At 41.5% G+C, this 23,365-nt stretch overlaps 2 protein-coding genes across 5 annotated transcripts in view; one reads left to right on the forward strand and one right to left on the reverse strand.

Annotated features, from left to right (window-relative positions):
* Window positions 1-12,681, forward strand: part of arhgap21b (Rho GTPase activating protein 21b) — a 46,414-nt gene extending 33,733 nt beyond the window's left edge. For 2 of the 3 annotated variants that reach the window (XM_041802568.1, XM_041802570.1), the window contains 11 exons: window positions 358-419; window positions 544-689; window positions 943-1,085; window positions 1,360-1,518; window positions 1,644-1,722; window positions 1,838-1,911; window positions 2,013-2,102; window positions 2,210-2,377; window positions 4,824-4,929; window positions 9,671-9,702; window positions 9,787-12,681. In XM_041802568.1, coding sequence (XP_041658502.1) covers window positions 358-419; window positions 544-689; window positions 943-1,085; window positions 1,360-1,518; window positions 1,644-1,722; window positions 1,838-1,911; window positions 2,013-2,102; window positions 2,210-2,377; window positions 4,824-4,929; window positions 9,671-9,702; window positions 9,787-11,367 — 2,640 coding nt within the window. In that variant the 3' untranslated portion in view covers window positions 11,368-12,681. The remainder of the gene's footprint in view (window positions 1-357; window positions 420-543; window positions 690-942; window positions 1,086-1,359; window positions 1,519-1,643; window positions 1,723-1,837; window positions 1,912-2,012; window positions 2,103-2,209; window positions 2,378-4,823; window positions 4,930-9,670; window positions 9,703-9,786) is intronic. The other variant, XM_041802569.1, reaches the window with a different exon arrangement.
* A 2,040-nt stretch (window positions 12,682-14,721) lies between these two features.
* LOC121519620 (dipeptidyl aminopeptidase-like protein 6) overlaps window positions 14,722-23,365 on the reverse strand; it is a 117,518-nt gene continuing 108,874 nt past the window's right edge. For both annotated transcript variants that reach the window (XM_041802399.1, XM_041802400.1), the window contains exons 9-26: window positions 23,115-23,269; window positions 21,384-21,481; window positions 21,132-21,258; window positions 19,867-19,905; window positions 19,594-19,701; window positions 19,423-19,514; window positions 19,277-19,324; window positions 19,091-19,203; window positions 18,340-18,387; window positions 18,158-18,256; window positions 18,001-18,070; window positions 17,535-17,729; window positions 17,410-17,464; window positions 17,176-17,278; window positions 17,027-17,082; window positions 16,865-16,937; window positions 16,691-16,764; window positions 14,722-15,920 (exon numbers count right to left, since the gene is read on the reverse strand). In XM_041802399.1, the coding sequence (XP_041658333.1) occupies window positions 15,777-15,920; window positions 16,691-16,764; window positions 16,865-16,937; window positions 17,027-17,082; window positions 17,176-17,278; window positions 17,410-17,464; window positions 17,535-17,729; window positions 18,001-18,070; window positions 18,158-18,256; window positions 18,340-18,387; window positions 19,091-19,203; window positions 19,277-19,324; window positions 19,423-19,514; window positions 19,594-19,701; window positions 19,867-19,905; window positions 21,132-21,258; window positions 21,384-21,481; window positions 23,115-23,269 (1,697 nt within the window). In that variant the 3' untranslated portion in view covers window positions 14,722-15,776. The remainder of the gene's footprint in view (window positions 15,921-16,690; window positions 16,765-16,864; window positions 16,938-17,026; window positions 17,083-17,175; window positions 17,279-17,409; window positions 17,465-17,534; window positions 17,730-18,000; window positions 18,071-18,157; window positions 18,257-18,339; window positions 18,388-19,090; window positions 19,204-19,276; window positions 19,325-19,422; window positions 19,515-19,593; window positions 19,702-19,866; window positions 19,906-21,131; window positions 21,259-21,383; window positions 21,482-23,114; window positions 23,270-23,365) is intronic.

The raw sequence follows: 23,365 nt of genomic DNA on the forward strand, positions 1-23,365 counted from the left end.
GGTGGTCAGTAATAGTCAGGAAAAAAGCAGGTGCCACCATATAACCACCATGCCATCAAAATGTGAAAAGAAGTCCGCATTTGACAAATAAAGAAGATTACAGTCATAATTCATTCACAGAAAATTGCTAAAATGTGGTGTAATAGGAGGTTTTTTTGACCTACATATGTCAGACTAAGAGCAAATCAGAAAGCTATACATATATCCAGTACTTAAGCCAGAAAATATCCAACCATAGAAATATAAAATAAGTTTTTTTAAATGTTTGAATTAAAAATTCTTATTGACTTGAATTAAGAATGAAATGTGTTGTCCTTGTTGAAATTCTGTCTTTAATGTCACTTGTTTTTAATACAGGACGCTGCGATGATAAGTCAGGACCTGATCAGTCGAAAAATCAAAGAATACAACATGATGAGGTATGGAGGACTCTACATTGTCTCCTGAGGCTAAACCATAGTAAATAACTTACCATCGTCCCATGCAGACTGTGTGCCAGCCTAATGTTTGTGAAATTTTGTTCCCCATGTTCTTCTTTATCAGTGCACCTAGCAGCAGATCTGAACCCTCCCCCAAAACCTCCCGTCAGTCCCTCAGCATCAAACAAGCCTTTCTTGGAGGTAAAGCAGACGGCAAGAGCCACAGTCCTCATTCGCCCAAACCAGGAGAGGAGCGGCGGGCACTGAGAGGTAAAGACGGCAGCTCTATTAATTGTGGTCAGTAGGCGTCTCTAGAGGGGCTGAGGGCCTTGTGGTTTTGTCCTTCTCCAAGTATGGAGACACAGTGCTCCAAGCCTCATTCCCTGCACTCTCCCCTGATTTTCCTACCCGGTTCAGTGTCCTGTATATATAAAGACAAAAGTCAACAAACAAACGTGTAGGAGGAATTTCTATACAAATATCAGCTCATTTATGTGTCTGTTTTTTGTCTTTTCTCTGTTAGATGACTCCAGTCCACCAAGGGACAGAGCTGCTTGGAAAATCGGCATTGCAGGGATCATGAGGAAGCCCTTTGAGAAAAAGACTCCAGCAGGGGTGACATTTGGAGTGCGGCTTGATGACTGTCCACCTGCTCAGACTAACAGGGTGAGTGAAATATTTTATGTAGGTGTGAAGAAATGTGAGGTCATTTAGTATTTGGATGTTGTGAAATGCAAGTTTCCTCAACCTGTTGGTCAAATTTGTCCTTAATCCTTGTATGCTTTGGCTGGTGGTCATGTTTATGACACATGTCTGCTTGCACGCCAAGTCTGTTCTTAAAGAGCCTGTGTTTTTTAGTCAGACAGTCAGATTGAAAATACAGTAAGATATTTTATGTCTCCTTTCTTTTTTCCCTATTTTTCTTAATTGTGTCATGCAGTTTGTTCCTCTGATCGTGGAGGTGTGCTGTAAGGTGGTGGAGGAGAGAGGCCTGGAGTACACAGGCATCTACAGGGTCCCTGGGAACAACGCTGCCATCTCCAGCATGCAGGAGGAACTCAACAGCAAAGGCATGACTGACATCGACATCCAGGAAGATGTGAGTGACAGACAGCTGGGATCTCAGCACACTGCAACTTTCTGACAACATCGTTTAGCAGCAGTAGAGTTGTTCTACAAGCACCATGTCACAGTAATCCTCTCTCTACCTTTCACTCTTTGCAGAAATGGCGGGACCTCAATGTCATCAGTAGTTTACTAAAGTCCTTTTTCCGAAAACTTCCAGAACCTTTGTTTACAAATGGTGAGATTGAAAAAAAAAAAAAAAACCTTGAGAAAGTCTTGATAAAGAAAAAGTGGATTCTCTGTGGGAATTCCTTATGCAGTGCTCAGTAAAGGTTTTTCTGCTCTATTCACAGAGAAGTATGCTGAATTTATTGAAGCTAATAGAACAGAGGACTCAGTGGAGAGATTAAAGGAGCTCAAAAGGCTGGTAAGTCAAATTCTAACACCAGCAGTATTTAATTGAACAGCATTACATTATTACATCCCATTAATCCTGAAACTTTTTCCTTTTTATGTGAAATCTTGCAGATTCATGAATTACCTGATCACCACTTTGAAACTCTGAAATTCCTCTGTGCTCACCTTAAAAGGGTGTCTGAGAACTGTGAAAAGAACAAGGTACAGCAGTCCACTGGATGTTCATTTCAGTTTATACCAATCTTTCTGAAACATGTCCCTTTGTGAAATATTTCATTAAATTCTGACTTCATAACTCACCTTTTTAGATGGAGCCGCGCAATCTGGCGATAGTGTTTGGTCCAACACTGGTCAGAACCTCCGAGGACAACATGGCCAACATGGTCAACCACATGCCAGACCAGTGCAAGATAGTGGAGAATCTCATCCAGCAATATGAATGGTTCTTCACTGATGAATGTGATGAAGACCCTGTTGTATGTGCCAGTTCCTTATTTTCCTTTCCCTATCTTTTATTGGAGACAGAAAACTATTTCCAAAGCTAACTCTAATTTAATCATGTTTAGTTAAAATGTGTGTATTCAAAGCTGCACTAGCAAATACTTTTGTATGATTTATGGTTTTCAAATAGGCATGGGTCATGATCATCAGATATTCAAATAGTCTTTTGTTTATAAAGAATGTCATGTTTTTTACATTTTTTCTTTTGATCTTACCGTCACGTGGTTGCAATGCGGTCTACTACCTGCTGGCGGCTGTAGCGCTTGTCAAAGCTGTTTGCTGACAGCTATGAGATAACTAAAGATAGACAGCAGTAGTGCCAGGTGTAGGTAAAACAGCTTTGGCGTTGAGACTTGGAACCAGAGAAGGATAGAAAACTTCAGCAGCTTTCCAAGTTTTCTATGTGGAATTCTTTCAAAAACATTAAACAAAACAGAAAAAAAAGGTCAGGTGTAGAAACTTTACCCAGTGAACCTAGCACTTCATTCATCTACACACAGTGACGTAGAAAAAATGATAAACAAGTTGTTAAAAGAGTTGGCTTTGTATATCTTTGAACTCAGAAAGAAAGAGAGAGAAACAGTAAGAATAATACTATTAAAGAACAGAATCCTGATTATATTTGAACAATTAGCCGTCAATTTCCTGTGCAGCATTTCCCAAAGGAATTCAGTAGACTATGAAGGCAGGACTCTGGACTGTCCAGGGGGCCTAGGAGCATGCTTCCCTAGGTTAAGTTAATGCCATCAATCTTATGCACTTTGAGAGCAAAATTAAGAAGCTTTATCTTTTACCAATTTCCTCTCTTTAAAATTTCTTTTGTTCTTGTATTTAGAGGTGAACGGATTATAATTTGATTTGCTGAATTCAATTGTTTTCCTGGTCTGACCTGAGATTCAGATTGATACATACATTGATATATACATTGATACACAGATTTTTTTTCCTTGAAAAATATCTGTGGAATCCTTGTCTTCAATGGATTTTTATCTTTATCATCATAATAAAATACAGACTATAAATGTTTTATATAAAAAAAATCAAAACATCAGCAGGTCACATGACCAGCTCTAAATCTCTCCTGAAGGAAATATAAATTGTCCAAAAAATAATTAAAATCAGTGACTGTTTCACTTAGCCAGAGCTGAAAATCTGTTACCAGACTGCCTCTTTTCTCCATGCCTCAATAAATGGTATTTGTAGATGCTTAGAGTTTTTAACATGTTTTAAAACCGCCATAAATACCAAAGTGATACTTGATGTAAAGCGATGATACGTTTGATTGAAGCTCAGTCTTCTCAATCATACACTCTTACACTGAGGTTTTTGTCATTTAAAATAGGAATATTACTGGAATTTTTATTAAATTAACATGCAGCCAACCTGCACAGTGTGCAAATCCATGTGGAAATGCAAATCCTACATGGGCATAAGGTGGAGAAGAACAGTAGCAGGAGGGAAAAGTTCTGTGTTTAACCTGAAATGTTTCAAACCTTCGTCTGCTCCAGGCCTTTAGTGTCTGAAGCTCAGTCACGCAGGTCAGACCGATTGTCCGTGCCACTCAGCTCACATATATGTATAATTTCACTGCAGAGCAGACCAGCAGGATGTCAGCTTTATGAAAATATAATATTGGTGGGGCAAATTAGACTATGGCGATAAAAATTAGACTATGGCAGAGCGCAATGGTCTAGGTATTGATGTAAAACACTGCAGTAGTAATTACTTTAAATGAGCGATTGCACACAGTTTGCTGGCTAAACAAAGTTGGATCAATCTGTTGTCAGAATTACTATTCAGTTGAACTAGTTATCAATATCATTTGATCAGTTCAGGCCTATAGTCCCAGTCAAATGCTTCCACTGCTAGTTGCCTCCTGTAGCTGTGATTAATGGCTGCCACAATATTCTTAATTCAGAAGTAAACAACGGTAAACTAATAGCATTGATGGCATCCCATAGGAACAGCTGATTTAGCACTGTTTTGATGAAGAAAAGGGAAATAACATTTTATGAAGGCTTTGACCGGCTGTACTCACATACACACAAAGCATTGAATCATGATATTCATCACAGGAATGTGGCCCTTAACCTGCAAAGATGATCGACGGCCAAGCTTGTGATTTTGACTGTTTTCTGGATTTTTGTCTTCAGTTTACATGAGTAAACTAAATGCACTTATGCATTTGATTGAATGTCAAATTATATGCATAGGAACATCCCTACTTGAAATGCCCATCCCTAGTTCCAAACAAGCAGACACTGCTGAGCTGGTGAACTCCTTGAAAACACACCATTTTTCAGTCGTTTTGTTTTCAGTGTTTCATCAGTGTTTTGTAGGTATTCTGTGTTCTTGTGTCGAGTCATTTATCCTCACACTCTCTGCTTTCTTCTATTCTTATCCAAACTGTTTTCCCCACAGACCACAGCTGAGCAGGAGAGCACAGTGCAGTCTCAGCCTGTGCCCAATATCGACCACCTGCTCTGCAACATTGGACGAACTGCACCTTCTCCGGGCGAAGTCTCAGGTAAATCTGAAGGAGATTTCTCTTAGAAGCAGCACCCATAAATCACCACACTTAAGATTTTATTATGACATTAATATAATATTTCATAATACTACAGTGGAGAATAGTTGAAATATTTGTGCTGTAGGTTTTTAAGACTCAGTTTAGCACTGTGCCAATTTTTAATGCCGAGATGATGATTTTCATGCCAAATCCCATTATTTTAAATGCTTTGAGCAAAATTAAGCCTCCCAATTTTTATTTGTGTTTCTGTTTAAGCAAGCTTTTTTCACTAGTTTTCAATGAATGGTTTCAGTTTAACCATTGGAAAATTATTGAAAAATACCTTGCAGTAAGCTGACTCTTATTGATTGATTTATATTTGGATCAAGTCTGTTTTGTTTCTATGTTGATGTTTTTTTGCCCAAAGAGATAAAATTGTCCTCCAGTTTTCTTTTTGTTCATTTGTTTGCTTTCCTCTTGATTTCCTCTTGCTCCAGTCATTTTTTCTCCCTGTGCTTTACCTGTGTTGAGACGACGACTCCTTTTCTTTCAGTTCTTTTCTTCCCCTCCTCCTCGTCTCTCACATAATCCCGGCATGTTCTTTCCCAAAGAGAAATCTAACAAACAAAAAGAGACAATGGAAGTTTTAACCCTTCTGTGTGTAGTGTGTTGTTTTTCTCCCTTATCCCTGTCCAGCACTCACACATTACCCAATCTTGACACAGGCCAAGTGGGCGGCGTCTATCACTCGATGATGTCACTGATGGACTCTGTTTTGTCAGTGATGGACAGCTGGGACTGTAGGAAGAAGGACGAGTGTTGTGCCCAGTGTAGCTGCCTAGTCTGCAGAAACCCGCAGCTCTTTTAAATTTGGGCGAAAGGAGGAAAAAAGATAAAAAAGAAAGAAAGAGAAGTCGATGTTTGTCATTTTTCCTGTGGTGTGCACGTCTCATATTTAAACCAATACCCTGAAATTGAGGGGATACAGAGCGATGCTGCTGTACTTTGTCTGAAAGCCCTTCTGCTGTCTCTTGTTGTCTCTAAAGCTGATCGCAAGGACAAGTAGCATGGTACGGTCAACCTCAGGTTCTCTCCCGGTCATGTGGCATACTCTGTCATAATGTCTGAGGGTGGGGTCGTAGCGGTGGGACTGAGCTAGATGTTCCCCAGCACACACACAAACAAACCCATACATACAGAGCGATAAATCCCCAATGAGTTGTCGATACAGATAGCAGTGGACGCATGGAGATGTAGTGGTATTTGCAGAGACAGGTTTCTTTTGGTTCAGGTGCCTCCTCTTGTGTCTTTCTGTTTGATTTGTTGTCTTTGATGTCTTTATTTGAAAATCTTTGTCTACATTTAACATTGAAAACATCACATTCTCAACTACAGACGCACACTGCCACATCGTCATTTCCTCCTGTTACATAATGTACAACACCCACATCAATCACTCACAACACCCCCTCACTGTCCCTCTACCCAATCATACTCTACACACACACACACGCACACACACACAGAGTTTGGACCTAAAATAGATCATTAATAGCCATTTCCACCACAGGATCTTCTCATGGGCCCAGGAACAAATTCAGGAACTGTGAGATGTGACAGATTTGTTTTGGGTTTTACAAAAGGGTTGATTTGACAGATTGACTGCTCTTGTATATCACTTTATGGAAACTTCTGGAAAAGCACTGGATCCAGCTGGAAACAGTATTATGATGAGGGTCTAGTCTAGTCTAGTCTAGTGCTTCTTATGTCTTAAGTGGTAATACCGTTGACTTTCTGACGAGTCCATTATGAAAGTTTGCAGATTTTGTCACAGTCTTAATTGTAGCCGGTTGCTGGACAATTCTGACAGAGCTACATGGTAGTGTAGCTCAGTGGTAGTAGCACTGTCGCCTCATAGCAAGAGGCTTCCTAGTTTGAATCCTGGTTGGACCTTTGAGAAGTTTGCAATGTGCAGGCAGACCAGACATTCTCATTTGGTTAATTGGTGGCCTTCATTTGTGTGAACATGGATGTCTGTCTCTACATGTCAGCCCTGTGACTGGCTGGCGACCAGTTCAGGATGTACTTTGCTTCTTGCACAATGACAGCAGGGACTGGCTGCAGCCCTGTGCAACCTCAAATGAGACAAGTGATGAAGATAATAGAATTAGCACAAAAGTAAGGATATTTTTGTTTGGTAATTTATTTCTTTGGTGTGACAGGGCTTCTCAGCAGTAAATCTTGTACTGTTGAATAGCCTGTTTATTCCCCTTTAAAATGGTGCCACATTTGTAAGGAACTTGCATTTGTGGAATGAGCAGCAGAGCTGAGTATGTGGGATGGGCAGATGAAAAACTCTTCTTTGCCAATGCCACACAGCTTATTCTGCCATTGAATTTTGTTTGGTGGATTGGTTGATTGAAGTCTGAAGAAATGAGACACATTGGCAATTTAAAAATGTATTCATTTAACAAACAGGAGACTCAGTAGCGTGTGGAAGAACCATACACACACCAGCAATAGGTCAGGACTGCTGGCAGGCCAGTCCATCTTCTCCACTCCCATTTGGGGGCGAGCGTTATCATCTTGGAGGATAGAGTTTGGTCCCAGGCTGGAGATATGGGATTGCCACTGGTTGTAGAATCTCATCTTGACATCTCTGTATTGAGATTGCCAATCAGGCACATGATTGTCAGCACCTAGGGTTCCAGGAGCTCAGAACAAGAGTCAAGAGAAAAATTCACTGTGTGGCATTGAGAAGATTTGGCTAGTTTGTCATGGGTGCAACCCACAGACTCAGCTCTGCTGCTCATTCCATAAATGCATGTTCCTTACAAATGTGGCACCATTTAAAAGATTTATTGCCAAGAAGTATTGTTACAACAGAAATAATCTACCAAACACAAGTGTCTTTATTTAAGTTTATTATCTATACCACTTGTCTCATTTGAGGTTGCACAGGGCTGCAGTTCCAACTGAGTATTCTGGTCCGACAAGAGGCCGTCTGTGTGTGCTGGTAAAAAGTACAACATGATTTAAACTTTGATGTGTACCACTCAGCCTTAGCCAAGTGTTAAACTGATAGCATAGTTAACATTACAGTAGAGAGTGTTTGTCCTGATTGATCAGCCTGTAACCTTCACTCCCTCTGTTTGATATTGTTAAAAAATCGCTGCCTTAGTCACCTGGTATGCAGTAGGGGTGGACGATGTAGCCTCAAAATTATAATGCTATAAAAAATAAATACTGATCAATGTTTTATTGGTAATCGCAGCTTGCAAGCAACTGCTTTTTTCAGTGCAAATAAAACAAGGAGCATTTTCCGTCCTTGTTTCTAATGAGCTGCTGTCACTAATGACAGACTACCTCATTCACAGTGTGACTCTGTCGCCACAAGGCAGCAGCAGTGTTGTGTTTTATTAGATGTCTGACCTCTCCTAGCCACACCACTTTGTCACTGTTGAAAAAGCTCCTTTTTTTAGGAAGGCTGGTCTGCTGGTTTGACTCTCAGACATGTTTGGGCTCATGCCGTCGTCTTAGGGTTTGTGTCATGCTAGATAGTGTAAATTTACTTCATGGATTTGCTCTGGGTCTGAAAATTAACTTTTTTATTCACAAGAAAAATTGGCAAGTAGACTAAAAAATCAATAACATTGTGACTGACTGTGCCGTGCAGCAGTGTATGTTGGAGTGTGTTTAAACTCAATGCTGAGATGAGCCACAGCAAGTGGCTCCACTTACAGCGAAGACATTTAAAACTTTCAGGTTTCTTATGCCTGACTGTTCTGAGTAACATTTACCAATAATGTGGCCCCAGTCCTCTGAAATGTACTCCTGAAATGGAAAAGCTACCACATTTGATACTTAGCATGTGTTAATGGGCCTCACATTAGTAGAAAAGCTGAAATGGGAACGGCAAATTTTCTGCCAGCGCAACTCAACAGGTACTCTGTAGTTTTAACACTGTAGCACCAGAGTGCATTTCTAAAGTTCCTGGGTTTAGTTCTTGTGGCCCCATGGTTCCTGTCACTGTGCGGTTGAAAAAGGCTATTAGTCTGCTTCTGTTTGTTAGCTGCCATCTGCTTGTTTTTCTCTTTTTGCGAAGTGAGATCAGACCGTTTTTGTGAACTTTGTTTTTGCTTTTTTCTGTTGTTGAGAATGACAGGGGCACAGCTTAAAGAGCCCACAGGAGTTAATCTAGCATGGAGTAAGAACAATCTTTCCTTACGCTAAGGCTTGCCTGCTCCAGCTGTACTGACCACCACAAACACTCACTGACCCTGTTCAGCTCAGGCCCCGTTAGTCACCCAGTCAGAGCAAACGCGTCACTCCCTTTCCTCTGTGATGTCTTTGCGTTGGGAAAGAATGCCTACAGCTGGTTGGTGGCTACATGTGATGCTCTGTGACTGACGTGTTTGTCCGTGATGTGCCGTCGTTCCATCGATACATCGAGCATGAGCTGCTTTCTGTGTCTTGGTTTACTGCCGGGTTTCACTTCCTTTTTTCCGTATCTTTCATCTCAGGCCTCCTCTGATGCTTCTCCACTGTTTTTCATATACCGCTTAGTGTGGTTACTCGTCCTGCTGTCTCTATGTGAGCCGAATCATCTGCTTTCATTCAGCTGCTCTCATTATACTCATATCCATCGGTTTCACTCTGAACCTTTACATCTGCCTTTTTCTCTCTCTTTATATTAATGACTGTTTTGGAAAGTCAGAGCATTGACTGACTTTTCTAATGACTATTTTCTTTGACGCAGATTCAGCATGTAGTGACTCCTCCAAATCAAAGGTAAATGCACTCACATTATCTTAAGTTCATCTCTTCATCTTTGCTGATGTTGTATTCTGAGGTTTTGTTCTCGTTCTTTATCAGCAGAGCTTGTGGGGGTCAGGGAAGGATCAGTGTAGCAAAGAGATGCTGCGCTCCTCCTTCTTCGCCAGCCGCAAGCGTAAGAAGCCCAAGGACAAAGCTCAGCTCAGCAGTTCAGACGACGACCTGGACTCTGTGTTCCCCAAGAAGGAGCTCCCTGAGGAGAGCCAGCAGCAGCCCCCGTGGTCCCTGGACAGCCGGACTGAGGAGGAAGAGGAGGGAGAGGAGGACGAGGGAGAGCTGGACGAAGCCAGGGAGAAAGAAAAGCACAGGAATAGCTCGGAGGACCAGCTCGACGCGTCCACCAGGAAGGAGTCTCTGAGGTCACAGCCCTCCCCCTCTCTGCCTTCAGAGCACATGTCCTCCACTCTTCAATCCAGCTCCCCCTATGCCTCCCCCTCCCACTCCCCTAATCTCAGCTACCGCATACCCATGGCTCACCAGTGCTCCCTGTCGGACCCTCCCTCCAACTACGACGACACAGTGTCCGACCTCGGTACGATGAACAGCACCAGCTCTCAGGCATCAGTGCCTAGAATGAGGCGGGGCAGGGTGGCAGCTGCCGGTCTAGAGGCAGGCCCCAGCGGGCTGGGTGCCGAGGTGTGCTCCATCACCTCTGACTACTCCACCACCTCCTCTATGACGTTCCTGACCGGGGCCGAGCTCAGCACCCTCAGCCCTGAAGTGCAGTCTGTGTCTGAGAGCAGGGGCGGAGACGACGCCGATGACGAGAGGAGCGAGCTCATCAGTGAGGGCCGGGCCATGGAGACGGACAGCGAGAGCGACCTGTCTGTGTTTACAGTTGGGAAAAATGATCAGCGGGATCTACAAGAAGCCCCCCGGCCCCTTCCCTCTCACAGGCTCATTGAGTGTGACACGCTGTCCAGAAAGAAAGCAGCTCAGCAGAAAACCAACAGCGAGTCTTCACTGGAGGGAGCGTGGAGCGATAAAGATTCAAACAGACTGTCACGTGTGCTGGGTTCAGTCAAAGGTCGCTCCACAGGAAGCCTTAGCTCGTCGTCTCGCGGTGAATTAGACAAGGCAGAGCCTGCATGGAAGCTGAAGATCACTGACAGGCTGAAAGTGCGTCTGCGGATGTCTGTGGACGACATGTTTGGCGTGGGCAGCCAGAGGAGTCGCTCCCCCGAGGGCCGCAGCAAAAAGAAGAACATCAGACGCCGTCACACTATGGGAGGGCAGAGGGACTTTGCCGAGCTGTCTGTTCTGGGGGACTGGCCACAGCACATTGGTTCAGGGTCCCGCTCAGAGCTGTCAGCTGTGGACCAGCTGAAGCCCAAATGCAGCTCTCAAGACTTCTCCATCGGGGACTGGATCGCCCGCGAACGCCACCGCACCAGCAACCCTGAGGTCAGCCTGGACCTCTCTGAGCAGCAGGGGGCGCTGTGCAGAGCAACCTCCCAGAGCCTGGGAGCCTCGTCCTCCTCTGAACTCTCCCATCGAGGGGCTGATGTGCTGAACGGGGACGTCCCACAGAGCAAAAATCTGAGCCTCTCTGCCACCGCGCACCCACACAAACTGTCCAGCTCCCAGGTGGTCCACTCACGCTTCTACCAGTACCTGTGAGGAGTGCGTGACGGCGTGTGTGACTGTGTTTTCTCTGTTTGTGAGATGTGTACGTACTTGGGAGTCTGTCAGTGTACGTCTGTTGTGTGACAAGTGTCAGTGAATGAGCATGTTGTACAAATATCGTCTGGAGTGCGTGTCTGTATTCAGTGTGCTTGTGAAAAGTGATTTTCTGCACACAGGGATCGCTGATGTTGCTCATGTAGAAGCATGAAACAAAATGTTTATATATTTTTAATTTTAGTTTAGCTTTTTTGACAAATGACTGGGATGGCTGAGCAGGAGGACTACCTCCCTCCTGAGTAAAATCCGCATTACGCTGAGGACAGAGAGGAGCTGGGGCTCATGAACCGATGAGCCTGTGAAGTTTGTGTAAGGAAGTGTGAACAGTGACACCAGAGTTTGATTGTTTCAAGGTTTCTCAAGTGGCTTTCAGGATGAACTGACTTTTAGAATGAATAGGAAAAAGTTGAGATTTTTAGTATTGCAGAGGAGCTATTTTTGTGTAAAGAAAGTTCTGATCAGAGTCGGTGAGTCTCAGTAACCAAATGAAGAATGTACAGACGTGCTTGCTGTAATACTGACTAAAAGCTTTAGATGCTTGTATTTCATTCTAAAGTGTAGATATCCCTATTTTTCTGTGTACTACTTGAAAAGTGTTTTTGGTACAGCCTGTGTGTGGACTGCCTACTTGCTCTGCTGTCAAAGGGGCCTTTCCAAAGGTACAAAGGTGAAGAGGAGACACTGGACTTATGCAAAACAGAAAGAGTTCTTATTCATCCGGGTTATGTGGTTTCAAGAGCAGTGAACAACTTCCCTCTGATGCAAATGTTCTTCAGTTCATGTGTTAGTGGTTCAGTCATCAGAGGAAGAAAAAAGTCTAAAGAAAAAATATGGGTATCTGATCAGAAAATCATGTTTCTTCACAATAGGAAGTGCCTCACAATGAAATGTTAAGGGTGCCATATTGTCTTTGTTGAGACATGAAGATGTTACTGTGAATGACATTTTTTTTATTGTCAACTGTCATTCTACAGATTGTGTAACAAAATGCCGAGCTTCCATTCCTTAGGCATTCCACTCTGGTCTTAACATGTTTTTTACTTTTGTTTTCTCTCATTTTTTGATTTTAACAGAACTTGAATTTTAAATATTCCTTGTAAAATAAGTAACTTAAGTGTACATATAAATGCCATGTTTTAGCTGCTTTTACTTTTCATTTCCATCAGATTGCAGGATTGCGTACAGTATTGTGAGATGATGAAGATGCTCATGAGGCCTGTGTGGGTGTTGTGGGCTGTTTGGTACTTCTCAGTGGAGGGGAGGGAGGGTGGGGGGTGTTTCTGCATGAGGAAACACTTGGTTGAGATGGATCGTTGGTACCAATGCTGTGTTCCTCTGATTGTCAGAGGGGTGTGAACAGACTCCTGAAACACTGGAAATAAATTTTGTCAATGGAAACTGCTGATCTGTGTTTGTTTTTTTATTGCATGGTGATAAAGCGTCAAAGGAGTATGAAAACCCCCCTTAAAAGGTAATTATCCTCCTCCCAGTCTTTGATTTCTTTTTGTGCTGCCAGCTCATCCTGTGGGAAAACAACAACTAGAGTTCACCAAAATCTCTATTTCACTGCAATTTTGAACTTTTGTAGTTAAGTATGTCTTTAATTAAGACTAAACCATCTCTGGTTAGGTTTGAAATATATTTTTTTTAACTATTTGTTTGACAGACCATAATATGAGACAGTTTTTTTACATAATCAGTCTCAGCAGTGTGGCTGCAAAGTTCTGCTTCCACTTATTTGGTGTTAAAATTACCAATAGTGCTGTTTACTAAAAAAAAAAAAAAAGGTTTATTTTGCCAATGTTTTAACACTGGTCATTTTTAAAGGCTGTTAGATTTTATCCAACCCAAACAAATTTAAATTTACTCATTACAAACTCATTTTTGATGCATTGAGGGGTAATAAAATGTTAATTAGAAGAAAAGTATGATCTTTTTTGGATGAGCGTTGGATATTTAATATTTAAAACCAAACTGTTGCTCATTAAATCATGTTTTTGTTTGTGCAGTTGCTTCTGAGCTTTTACTGCAATACCGTGTTTGCCCAGCAGAGGGCACACCAACTCAACTAAATATACACTGTGCAACCATCGATCAGCCAGAACATTTTACAACACAACAGTTCTGCTATAAAACATCCTGATACAAAGCTGAGTTTGCTGTTTTTGTTGAATCAGCAGAAAATTGAAGATGGTGTATTTAATACTGAACATGTAGGAGGTGTTGGTGATGTACTGAAGTATATTCTAAATTCATGTCATACAAAGTAAAAATTTTTGTTTGTTTTAATCTGGGAAAAAAACACTATCTCAAAATTTTTGAATATTGTTGAAAAGTCCAATTTTCAAAGGGTTCCTGAGCTTTCACTCTGGTTCAGTACACACAACCACATCATACTGAACTGTTGCTCATGGGTCCTTGGCTCACGGGGAAATCAAGGTCCTAGAGTCTGGAGGAAGATCAGAGAAACACAGAATCTAAGGGGCTTGAAGTCCAGTGTTTTCAGTTTCCACAGTCAGTGAAATTTGTGGTACCATCAGTGGATGTTGGTCCACTGTGCTTTGTCAAATCCAGAATCAACGCTGGCAGTTGTCTACAAGGAGATTTTAGATCACTTCATTCTTCCTTCTGCTGAAAAACTTTATGGAGACATTGATTTCCTTTTTCCAACAGGACTTTACACCCATCCACAGTGAAGCTAACACTACTGGAAACTGGTTTACTGGTGTTACTGTGTTTGATTGGCCAACTGGCCTGACCAGAACCTCATAGAGAATCTGTGGGGAAATGTGAAGAAGTCACAATACAGAGCTGAAGGCTGCTGTCAGAGCAACCTGGGTTTCATAACAACCCAGCAGTGCCACGGACCGATTGGCTCCATGCAAAGTTGCATAGATGCAGTAATTTGTGCAAAAGGAACCCCAACCAAACACTGAGGGCATAAATGGGCATACTTTTCCAGAAGGTCAGCATTTCTGTATTATGGATCCTTTTGGACTGGTGTTTTGTGATATTCTAAAATGCTGAGATAGTGAATTTTTGATTTCTTATAAATTCACTTTTCACTGACGCTGCAGTGGACATTAGGTGTCTTGTCTTCAAAAACTGCTGGGCATCAAACCCCCATGTGTCTGGTTGAGAGATGACTGACTGCACCATTGAGCACAGCCACCCTCGTTGGTCTACTGCCATACATGCCAACAGTCACACACTGTTTAAATGATAAAACACAAAGACAACTTAAAATACATTTCAAAATGCTTTATATACAAGTTACACATACAACATAAAGACTTAAACAATAGAAGATTTATACACTTTGTACATCCGCTGACTAGAAACCACTGACAAAACAAACAAAGAAGAGACATGGATATCGAGTCAAGCCATAAAACACACAAGTTGTTTAAAGGAAAATAAAATTATAGTTTAGACAACTCACCAGTATTTCATCTTCAAAGTCAAATAACTGCAAACAAATTTGTTACATTTTCATCGGTATACACCATCTTTCATAGAGATATACACTAAGTTTGTGTGAAGTTCTTCCCTTGATTTAGATCAAATGTGCCATACTCTAGGATTTAAACTTCCCTTATTAAAACAGTTTTAAGATAAATGAAATCATAGTCAGTAATCTGGTTTCAAGGGCCGAGGCCTTTCTGTATTCACTTTCACTGTCATGTAGGCTCCCAACATGAACATTTCATCTGCAGTAAGGCACAGTGACTAAATGAACAAGTTTGACTCAGAGACATGAGGAGGGAAAATGATCTCTAACCAGTTAGAAGAAACCACGTGTCAAACGTTGTGCCCATGATTTGTAAAGCAACTTAGGGCGGATGCATCCAGAGACCATTCACTCATAGACACAACATTGAACAGAGAAACTCTGAGAAACAAGTAGCAGTGGTGAAACTCATGAACACAGTAATCTGTATGTTGGCTGGCAGCTTTATCTGAAAACTGTAGCTGTTGAAAAGTTATGATCCAGTCTTCAAAAAGGGATATTTTGTGCTGCAAAGCGCTGGAGTAATGTGCCTGGCTTGGAAAGGAGACGCGTTGCTCGGTGTTGTTCCTCTTTTAGTCCACCAGAGGGACCTGTAGTCTGCATGTTCCAACAGCAGAGAGAGAGATGAATGTTCACATCTGAGGTTTCGTCCCAGCATGAGGAGAGAGGAGAAGGAGAGGAGAGGGATGGTGGCCTCTGAGGCCTGTTTGCACATGCAGGTGCTGCACCACAGAGTGGAGCTCGGATCTGATTGGACAGCAGGTGTTGTTTGATTGGTTATGTCAGTTCTTGTTGCATATTGTGCTGTAGTATTTGTCTGCCCAGAGGAGGTGCTTTAACTCTCATCCTCGTCCTCATCGTCTTTGTTTGACTTTTTCTCTGGCACTCGGAAACACTCCTCGAAAAAGTTGACCAGAGACTGGCTGAGGTGCTGCTGTGTGCCATCACTGTGCAGGAAGTGTCCCTCGTCGGGGTAGATCTGACGAGAAATCACAGGAACAGATTTACAACCAGCTGTACAGAGTCGTATGAAGTTGTTTTACTACCTTTTTGCAAGTTCATTTACCACAATGTTTAGAAAAGTCAGAGCATGTCCTAACTTTTGTTTCGTTAAGGTCTGATGATAATTGGTTCAATTTGAGGCAGAAAATGAGCCAAATGTGATGGATACTTCTTCTTTAGGATTAGGATTATCATTATTATTGTTCCATAATAAATAGCCCAATAACATGATCTGACACAATGACACATAATTTAGACCCTGGTAGTTTTTGGTTTTTGTGAAACAGTTTTGCTTGTGTTGGCAAGTAAAATAATGGACGTATCCAAAATAAAACTAGGATGTTTAGAAAAGCTGTGCTAAAAATCCTTGCTCTGTTCAATAGCACTTGGGAAATACTAAAAAAAAAAAAAAAAAAAGAGACATCATAGTCTCTGCCACGATTTCACTTATTTGTGACCCACTGACGGCAGCTCGGTCATCCACTCCTGGTCCTAACCTACTGTCTCTGAGGATCTTTTCTTAGGGCAGTGTGGACAGAAAGGGGGATCATTTTGGCAAACAAAAAGACAAAAAGATTTGTGACAAAGGCTCAAAAAAAAGGAATCTTCTCCTTAAAATGCATAATTATAAGCCTACATATTAAAATGTGTCATATAGCTTACAGCAGTAACACATTCTCACAGGCTGCAGTTGTAGCTTTATTATTATTATTTTTATTATTATTATTATTATAAAGTCAGGCTCACCTGTAGAGTGTAGTTGGCCTTCTCACTGATTAAATGATTGATGAATTTGGCTGTGTGCTGGAAGTGAACCTTTTCTGTAGTAATAAACAAGAGAAAATAAGACTAATTAAAGATTCCCATTCAGAAATCAGTATCTTAGCATCAAGAAGTAACTTCTACAGTAGTATTACTCACCATCAGCTGTTGGATGAATGATTAAGTACTGTTTCTGCTGAAGCTGACCCGCTCTGTGTGCTAAATTTGCCATCTGAGAGACAGAAACATTCACATCCTTTAGACTCTTCCTGTCAACTTGAGCTGTAAAATTCAGAGAAGTCTAAAACATTCGAAATTTACCGTGTATACTCTGGAATCTGTTCTCGAGCCGAGGTATCGTTCTGAAAATGCAGACGCTGCGGTTTAAAAAGAGGAAAAGCGGAGTTAGAGAGATCATCTGCCTTCAGACTTTGGTCCATGGAGCTTTGATAATATCTAACAAGTTATACCATATAGTTCAAAATCTGTGATGGGGGAGACTGCTGTGCCACATTTCAGATCAATGAACTCCTCTGAGCTCAGAAGCATTGTGGCTAAATATCCTCCATAGGCCTGAAAAAAAAGAGAAAAACAAACATCAAGAGGAGTGATAAACAAAACTCAAGAATAGTGTGAATTTGATCGCTAACAATTACTATCATAGTTAGTTATGATCCAAACAGCATTAAATCTGAAATCCTTACCTTTCCATAAACTCCCATTCGAGTTTTATCCACATAAGGCTCTTTGGATATTAACCTTAAAGATAGAGAAAGTTGTGTCAACCTGTGTTTGGAGTCTTGTTTATTGTTTTAAGTAGACGTCTTACCTCAGAGCCTCCAGCTGGTCCCTCTCCTCCAGTTTGCCCAGTTTCCTCCTGACTTTGTGGAGGAAGTTGGTGCCCTGGAAGCCGCTGCCATGTCCGTCAAAGCGGATAACAATGGTGCTGAAGCTGCTAACCAGAACTGTGGCCCAGTCCACCCGGAACTGCTCTGACACCATCTGTCCACCTGGTGTGCCATCCCTGATGAAAACAGAACATAAATGTCCCGTTTCATAATTTTATGCCATCAAAGTAAAGCTGGACGGGTAGAAGTAGCACCACAGAATATGATTCTATGATCATATCCTTATGTATGATGTGACTTTATGATGGTATATTAGACAGTGCTGGATAAAAATTGTACAATGGTATCCTCTTAAAAGAAGTTGCTCCATTGCCGTATTAAATTCTGTGCTTCATTTCATACAGGCAGCTTATTATTGCAATAAAAGACATGCATATTCATACTCACACAAGCAGCAGTAGGGGGTAATGGGCTGTATCAATGAACCCGGCTGGCTTCAGAATCTCCATGGTCAGAGCTGCAGCATATAAAACAGGGCTTATTAAGGGACTCTTGTGATACAAGAAGCCTGAGGGTTATCTGCTTACTCAAAATGGACACATACTGTAGTCATCTATGATGATGGTCTTGTTCTCCACTTTGGGCATCTGCATGTTGTTATAGGTTATGTTCACCAGTTCATTTGTTTCCACGTCAAACACCTCTACAGTTAGACAGAATCAACAGATCTGTAGTTATAATTTCTCTCTGTTAAATATATCATTGATGAAAAATGTAGGCACTCACTCTTTTTGTCCTTGGTTCTGTAGACAGCCACACGAGGTACATTCGGACCTGCACAGAACAAAATCTGTTAACAGCAAAGCAATAATAGAAGTGAACTTGATAAGCATGATTTTGTTACTTGGTTTCACGTAACAATGCACTGGCCAAAGGCTCAAATGCCTATACAGTACTGTAATCAAAACCTCAGAAACTCAATCCTGTTCTCCATATTCTCCTGTCTCGGCTTAAACAGCCTTGAGAACAGTCCTCTCAGCACGCTCCTCTGTTAATAATCTACTTCCATCCCATGAGGAAGGAGCTTATTATTTCACAATGGAGCTACTCTCCAAAGATCCAATTAATGAAGAGAGCCACCGGCACTCTTTCTCTCTGGAGGTGGCCCCTAAACAAATCAGCCTCCATGGAAACCGCACCACTGCAGCCACAAAAACAATGCCAGAGAGTCTCTCAGGAACACAAAGACTACCTCATAAACAAGTACACAACACACGGAGCTTCTTTATGCAGTCCGGGGAGACGTTTATTCCTAATCAGAGGCATCCTGCAGCAGTTTGAGGCTACCTGCTAATGTCCTGTTCGATTTAAGAGCTCAACCTGACACAGAGCTCTAATTCACTTACTCTTTTACTGAGCATGGCCCTCTGCCTCCCCCAGAACACTCTCATTTACAGGAGTGCAGCGATGTTAAACACTCTCAGAGCTGTTGTAAAAAGAGCATCAACTCAAGAGATTCAAGGTCGAGGATGCTCACCTTTGCAGTCGAGTAGAAAGTAGTGCATGTTGTGGCTGAATGAGACGTCCACATAGCCGCAAACAAACTCACAGGACAGGCAGCAGCGGTTAAAAGGTGGGATTGTGTCGGCACTGGGGGTGGAACAGTAAATAAGTAAGAAGCAGGCGATATAAAAATATTGATAAAGTCTAATCTACATCCTACCTGTACAAGTGCCGCCGTTTAGGGTCATCTTCAGTGCTCAGAAAGTATCTAGAAAAATGATAAAAAATACACTTTAAACCTGAATGCATGATTTTGCAGAAGTTGCATTTCAAACATTTGCATGCTAATGAACAGTAATGTCTCACATGAGGTTCCTTTCATGATTGTAGGCCAAGATTTTGGTGACGTCCCAGTCTCCAGATGTCAGTGACTGAAGAATGTCTGTGCTAGTGTTAGGCTGGAACAAGATCAAACAATAAACACTCCACCAAATTTTACCCAGAAAATAATATAAAAATAATTCTGCAATGACTCACCAACGAGGTGGACATAGAGATGTGGAAAAACTTCCCTCTCCCCCCCTGAGGGATCGCTCTGGTGAAGAAAAACTTGTGCCCGTCCTGGGAAAAGAGCGGCGCTTCATTCTGCAGAAAGGACACACAAACATCTGCTTATGCGTCTGAAGTTTGTGTCACAAAATGTGCCTGCAGGAGTGTTTCTACTTCCTGTTTTTACTTGTTCAGGCAGCAAAGAACATCATGTTTTTCCTGTTACTATAGAATGATGGAAGCTGTGTTTTCATCATGTACCTGTCTGTGAAGCCAGCTTTCACTCTCATCCTCGTGTTTCTGAGGAGCAGAGAGAAACATAACTTTTAACACAGCTTTCTCTGTTTCTTTCAACTATTCCTGTCAAAGGAGCTGGAAAAAGTTTAGTTACACACTTTGGGAAATACCTTGTTAGATTTATGAACAGAGTGAGATGATGAATCCGGTCTGTGAAATTATACAGCCTTGACCAGAAACTGACTTAAAACAGAGGGAAACTTCTAGCCTGCTCACAGCCTAAAGCAACAAAAGCCAGAGTCAAGCTTGACACAAGTCCACGACTGTGTGTGTCACTTGGCAGCTAAGGTCAAGGTCGTCAGTAGCTCTTTTTTCTGGGCCTTTTCACCCCTGGTAATACGCCACTGGCAGCTTGAAAAATCCACAGTACGACCAGGGGCTCATGGTAACCCTACTCCCTACTTGGACGGTAGCCTAGGCCATGCTAGCTCACCACATCAACCTCTAACTCCCCCCTTAAAGGTGTAGACTTTTATGTTTTCAACAGATTATTTTCCCATGCCCCTGGTCATATGCAAAGACATCTAGAGTAAGACCGGGGTTGTGTCAGACCTATTTCCTGCCCAATGGTACCTTAAGGCAGTTTACTTGCCACATCTACACCTTAGTTCTCAGCCTCAGTTTTTGGCCCTAACATGTCTAAAACCTCTACACAGTACTGCACATGTACAGTATATTAAAGGTCCTCAAGCACCACCTGTTCACCACAGCTCATAGTCTCTCCTAAACCTGCCCCCTACATACACTCAACTTAGTGTCTGTCTTGTGTCTTCTACTCTTCTGTAAAGTGACCTTGTATCTAATGAAAGGCGCTATATAAGTCAAAGCTATTATTATGATGATGTTGATGATAATGATGATGATTATTATTATTACTATGAAAGGGGCCCATAAGTCTTGTATCTTGGTATTAAGCTCTAAGGGAGAAAATTTTGGACACCCCTGGTCTAGAGTTTAGGTCAATCCCCATGCACATGGCCACTCTAAGTTCAAGTCCAACCTGTGGCTCCTTTCCTGCATGTCATTCCCTACTCTCTCATCCTTGTTTCCAACTCTAAAAACTGCCCCTCATTGAAATAAAGACAGCAAAAGCACCAAAATATTTTTTTAAATCATTATTAGTTTTGGTCTTTTTGTGTGATTTGTTGACACGAGAGAAAAAAAATTTATTACCAGAGTTATCTGTCAACAACAAAATAAAATAAAACACTAATTGCTGGTTGTGTTACCTTGACACAAACTCCAGTGGTAGCCTCGCACAGAGTCAGGATGGAGTTGTTCTGAGCTCTGTTCAGCCAGTTAACAGCCAGTTTGGTGCTGGTGGCCCATTTAACCATAGTGATATAATATTCCCTCCTGGAAAAACAAGAAGGTGATAATGCATCTTTACTAGTGACATTTTCACCCTTTGATATCTTAAAAAGCTCCAGAGAAGCCTTGTAACTTCATATACTGTAAGTCACTACTGGTCCGTCACTCACCCTATCCGGGGGTCATCAGGTTTCTTCATCACCACTGTGTGCAGGGGACCGTTCAGGCTCACCACTGACAGGTGCACTGCAGGGTTTTCCTCCCCAGCCTGCAGGGCAACAGGAAATAAGATAGGTCAGACAAGAGTTCAGTTTCAGATGGAGATGAATCATCTTTCCGCTGTCAATCAATCAAAGCCATCAACAACAACAACAACAACAATAACAACAACAACAACAACAACAACAACAACATTAGGATACTAGAATACTTAATGATAATACTTAATGAAAAATACTTAATGAAAAATGCAAAGCATTTTTTTGGCCACTGGGGGCAGCAACAAGCAGTTATGAAAGCACACTAATATTTTATGCCCTTCAAAACTGAAATAGCAATTATGGCTAATGGATGTTATAATAGACGTCAAGTAGCCTAATGATGCAAATAATTCATTTAGAATAATAAAAATTTCAGTTAATAGGTAAACAAAACTTTTGTACTTTTTAATGTATTATATTTATTAGACAATTAGAAAAGTATTTGTTACCTGTCAAAATAGCCCAGGAACAAGATTATGTAAATTCTTTGAAGATTAATATTTTGATCTTTCATGCCATTATTTGAAAAATGAGACAGAGGATAGTATTGAAAACAGGTGAGAGAGAGAGAGAGGGTGGGGAATGACATGCAATAAATATAATACAACACTAAACAAAACTAAAAGATACCATTTAATACCATACCATTCTGTATTATTTGATACAATATGATAGAATAAGATACCATTCAATACATTATGATGCAAAAATTTATATCGTCATATTGTTGCCAAAAATCAACACCATTTTAAGTGTTTCATTGATAAAACCCTTAGGAAGTAGCTCTTCACAGGTTTTTCTTACCAAAAGACCATCATATAAGTGCTTCATCATGATTTTACTTAATATTTGCGACTCTAATTTTAACAACCTCAGAGCAGACAAAGACTTGCACCCCCCCAACATCTTTGGCGCCCCCCCAGGGGTCCCAAAGCCCAGGTTGGGAACCACTGCGATACACTATCTGCTGCCATAGGATACGATAAGATACCTTTAGATACGTTACGATTTGATACGACTTGATACCTTTCGATACAGCATGATTTGACAAGATACCGTTCATTAATTTATGATACGATACATTTAATACAATACAATATAATAAAATACCATATGATATGATACCATTTAATACAAGATACAATAGGGTACGATGCAATACACTTTATTGTGTATCATAGTTCACTGTATAAAGGAGCAACAGATATTTCAAGGACAACAGTTTCTGTGCGTACACAGACACAAACATATGTGCTATCGCCCTTTCCTGATGGTAATAAATAACTGATGATGGTAACTGATGGGTACTTTTGTGTATACTCATACTAACTTACATGAGAGGAACCAACTTCTACAGCGACACGGAAATGCTCATAATTCATTCAGACCAATATTTCAACACCCACTCTACTTTTAGTTCTGTTTTTCACCTCTAATAACGCCTGAGGGAAGCATCAGAATGTTTTGCTGCTAAATGGTGCTCTACATGTTCATCAGCTACCCCATACTGAGTCAGAGTAACACTGAGCAGCTTAAACAGAGGAGTTTTACTGCAACAGCTGTAGCCAAAGAGGACATAAGAGAGCAGAAACAGTCACACCAACAAGGAGCTTTACGTTACATCACTGTCTAAAAACTTGCCTTTGGGTAGTGATACTCCAAAGTGGCTGGGTACGGCGTTCCTGTGAAGAAGGGAACTTCCATCTTGGGCACCAGCGTGTCGTTGATGGTCATGTAGGCCAGACGCAGTCCATCTGGAGACCACCAGTGGGCTATGTGGGTCTGCAAGATCTCCTCTGGAAACACATTTTTAAAAAATATATGAGACACTGTGAGGGATGCATGACATTTAAAAAGAACACAAGTTTGAAGATGTAGAATAAAAATTTGTT

This window comes from Cheilinus undulatus, linkage group 13 (genome assembly GCF_018320785.1).
Source record: "Cheilinus undulatus linkage group 13, ASM1832078v1, whole genome shotgun sequence".
Classification (NCBI taxonomy): domain Eukaryota; kingdom Metazoa; phylum Chordata; class Actinopteri; order Labriformes; family Labridae; genus Cheilinus; species Cheilinus undulatus.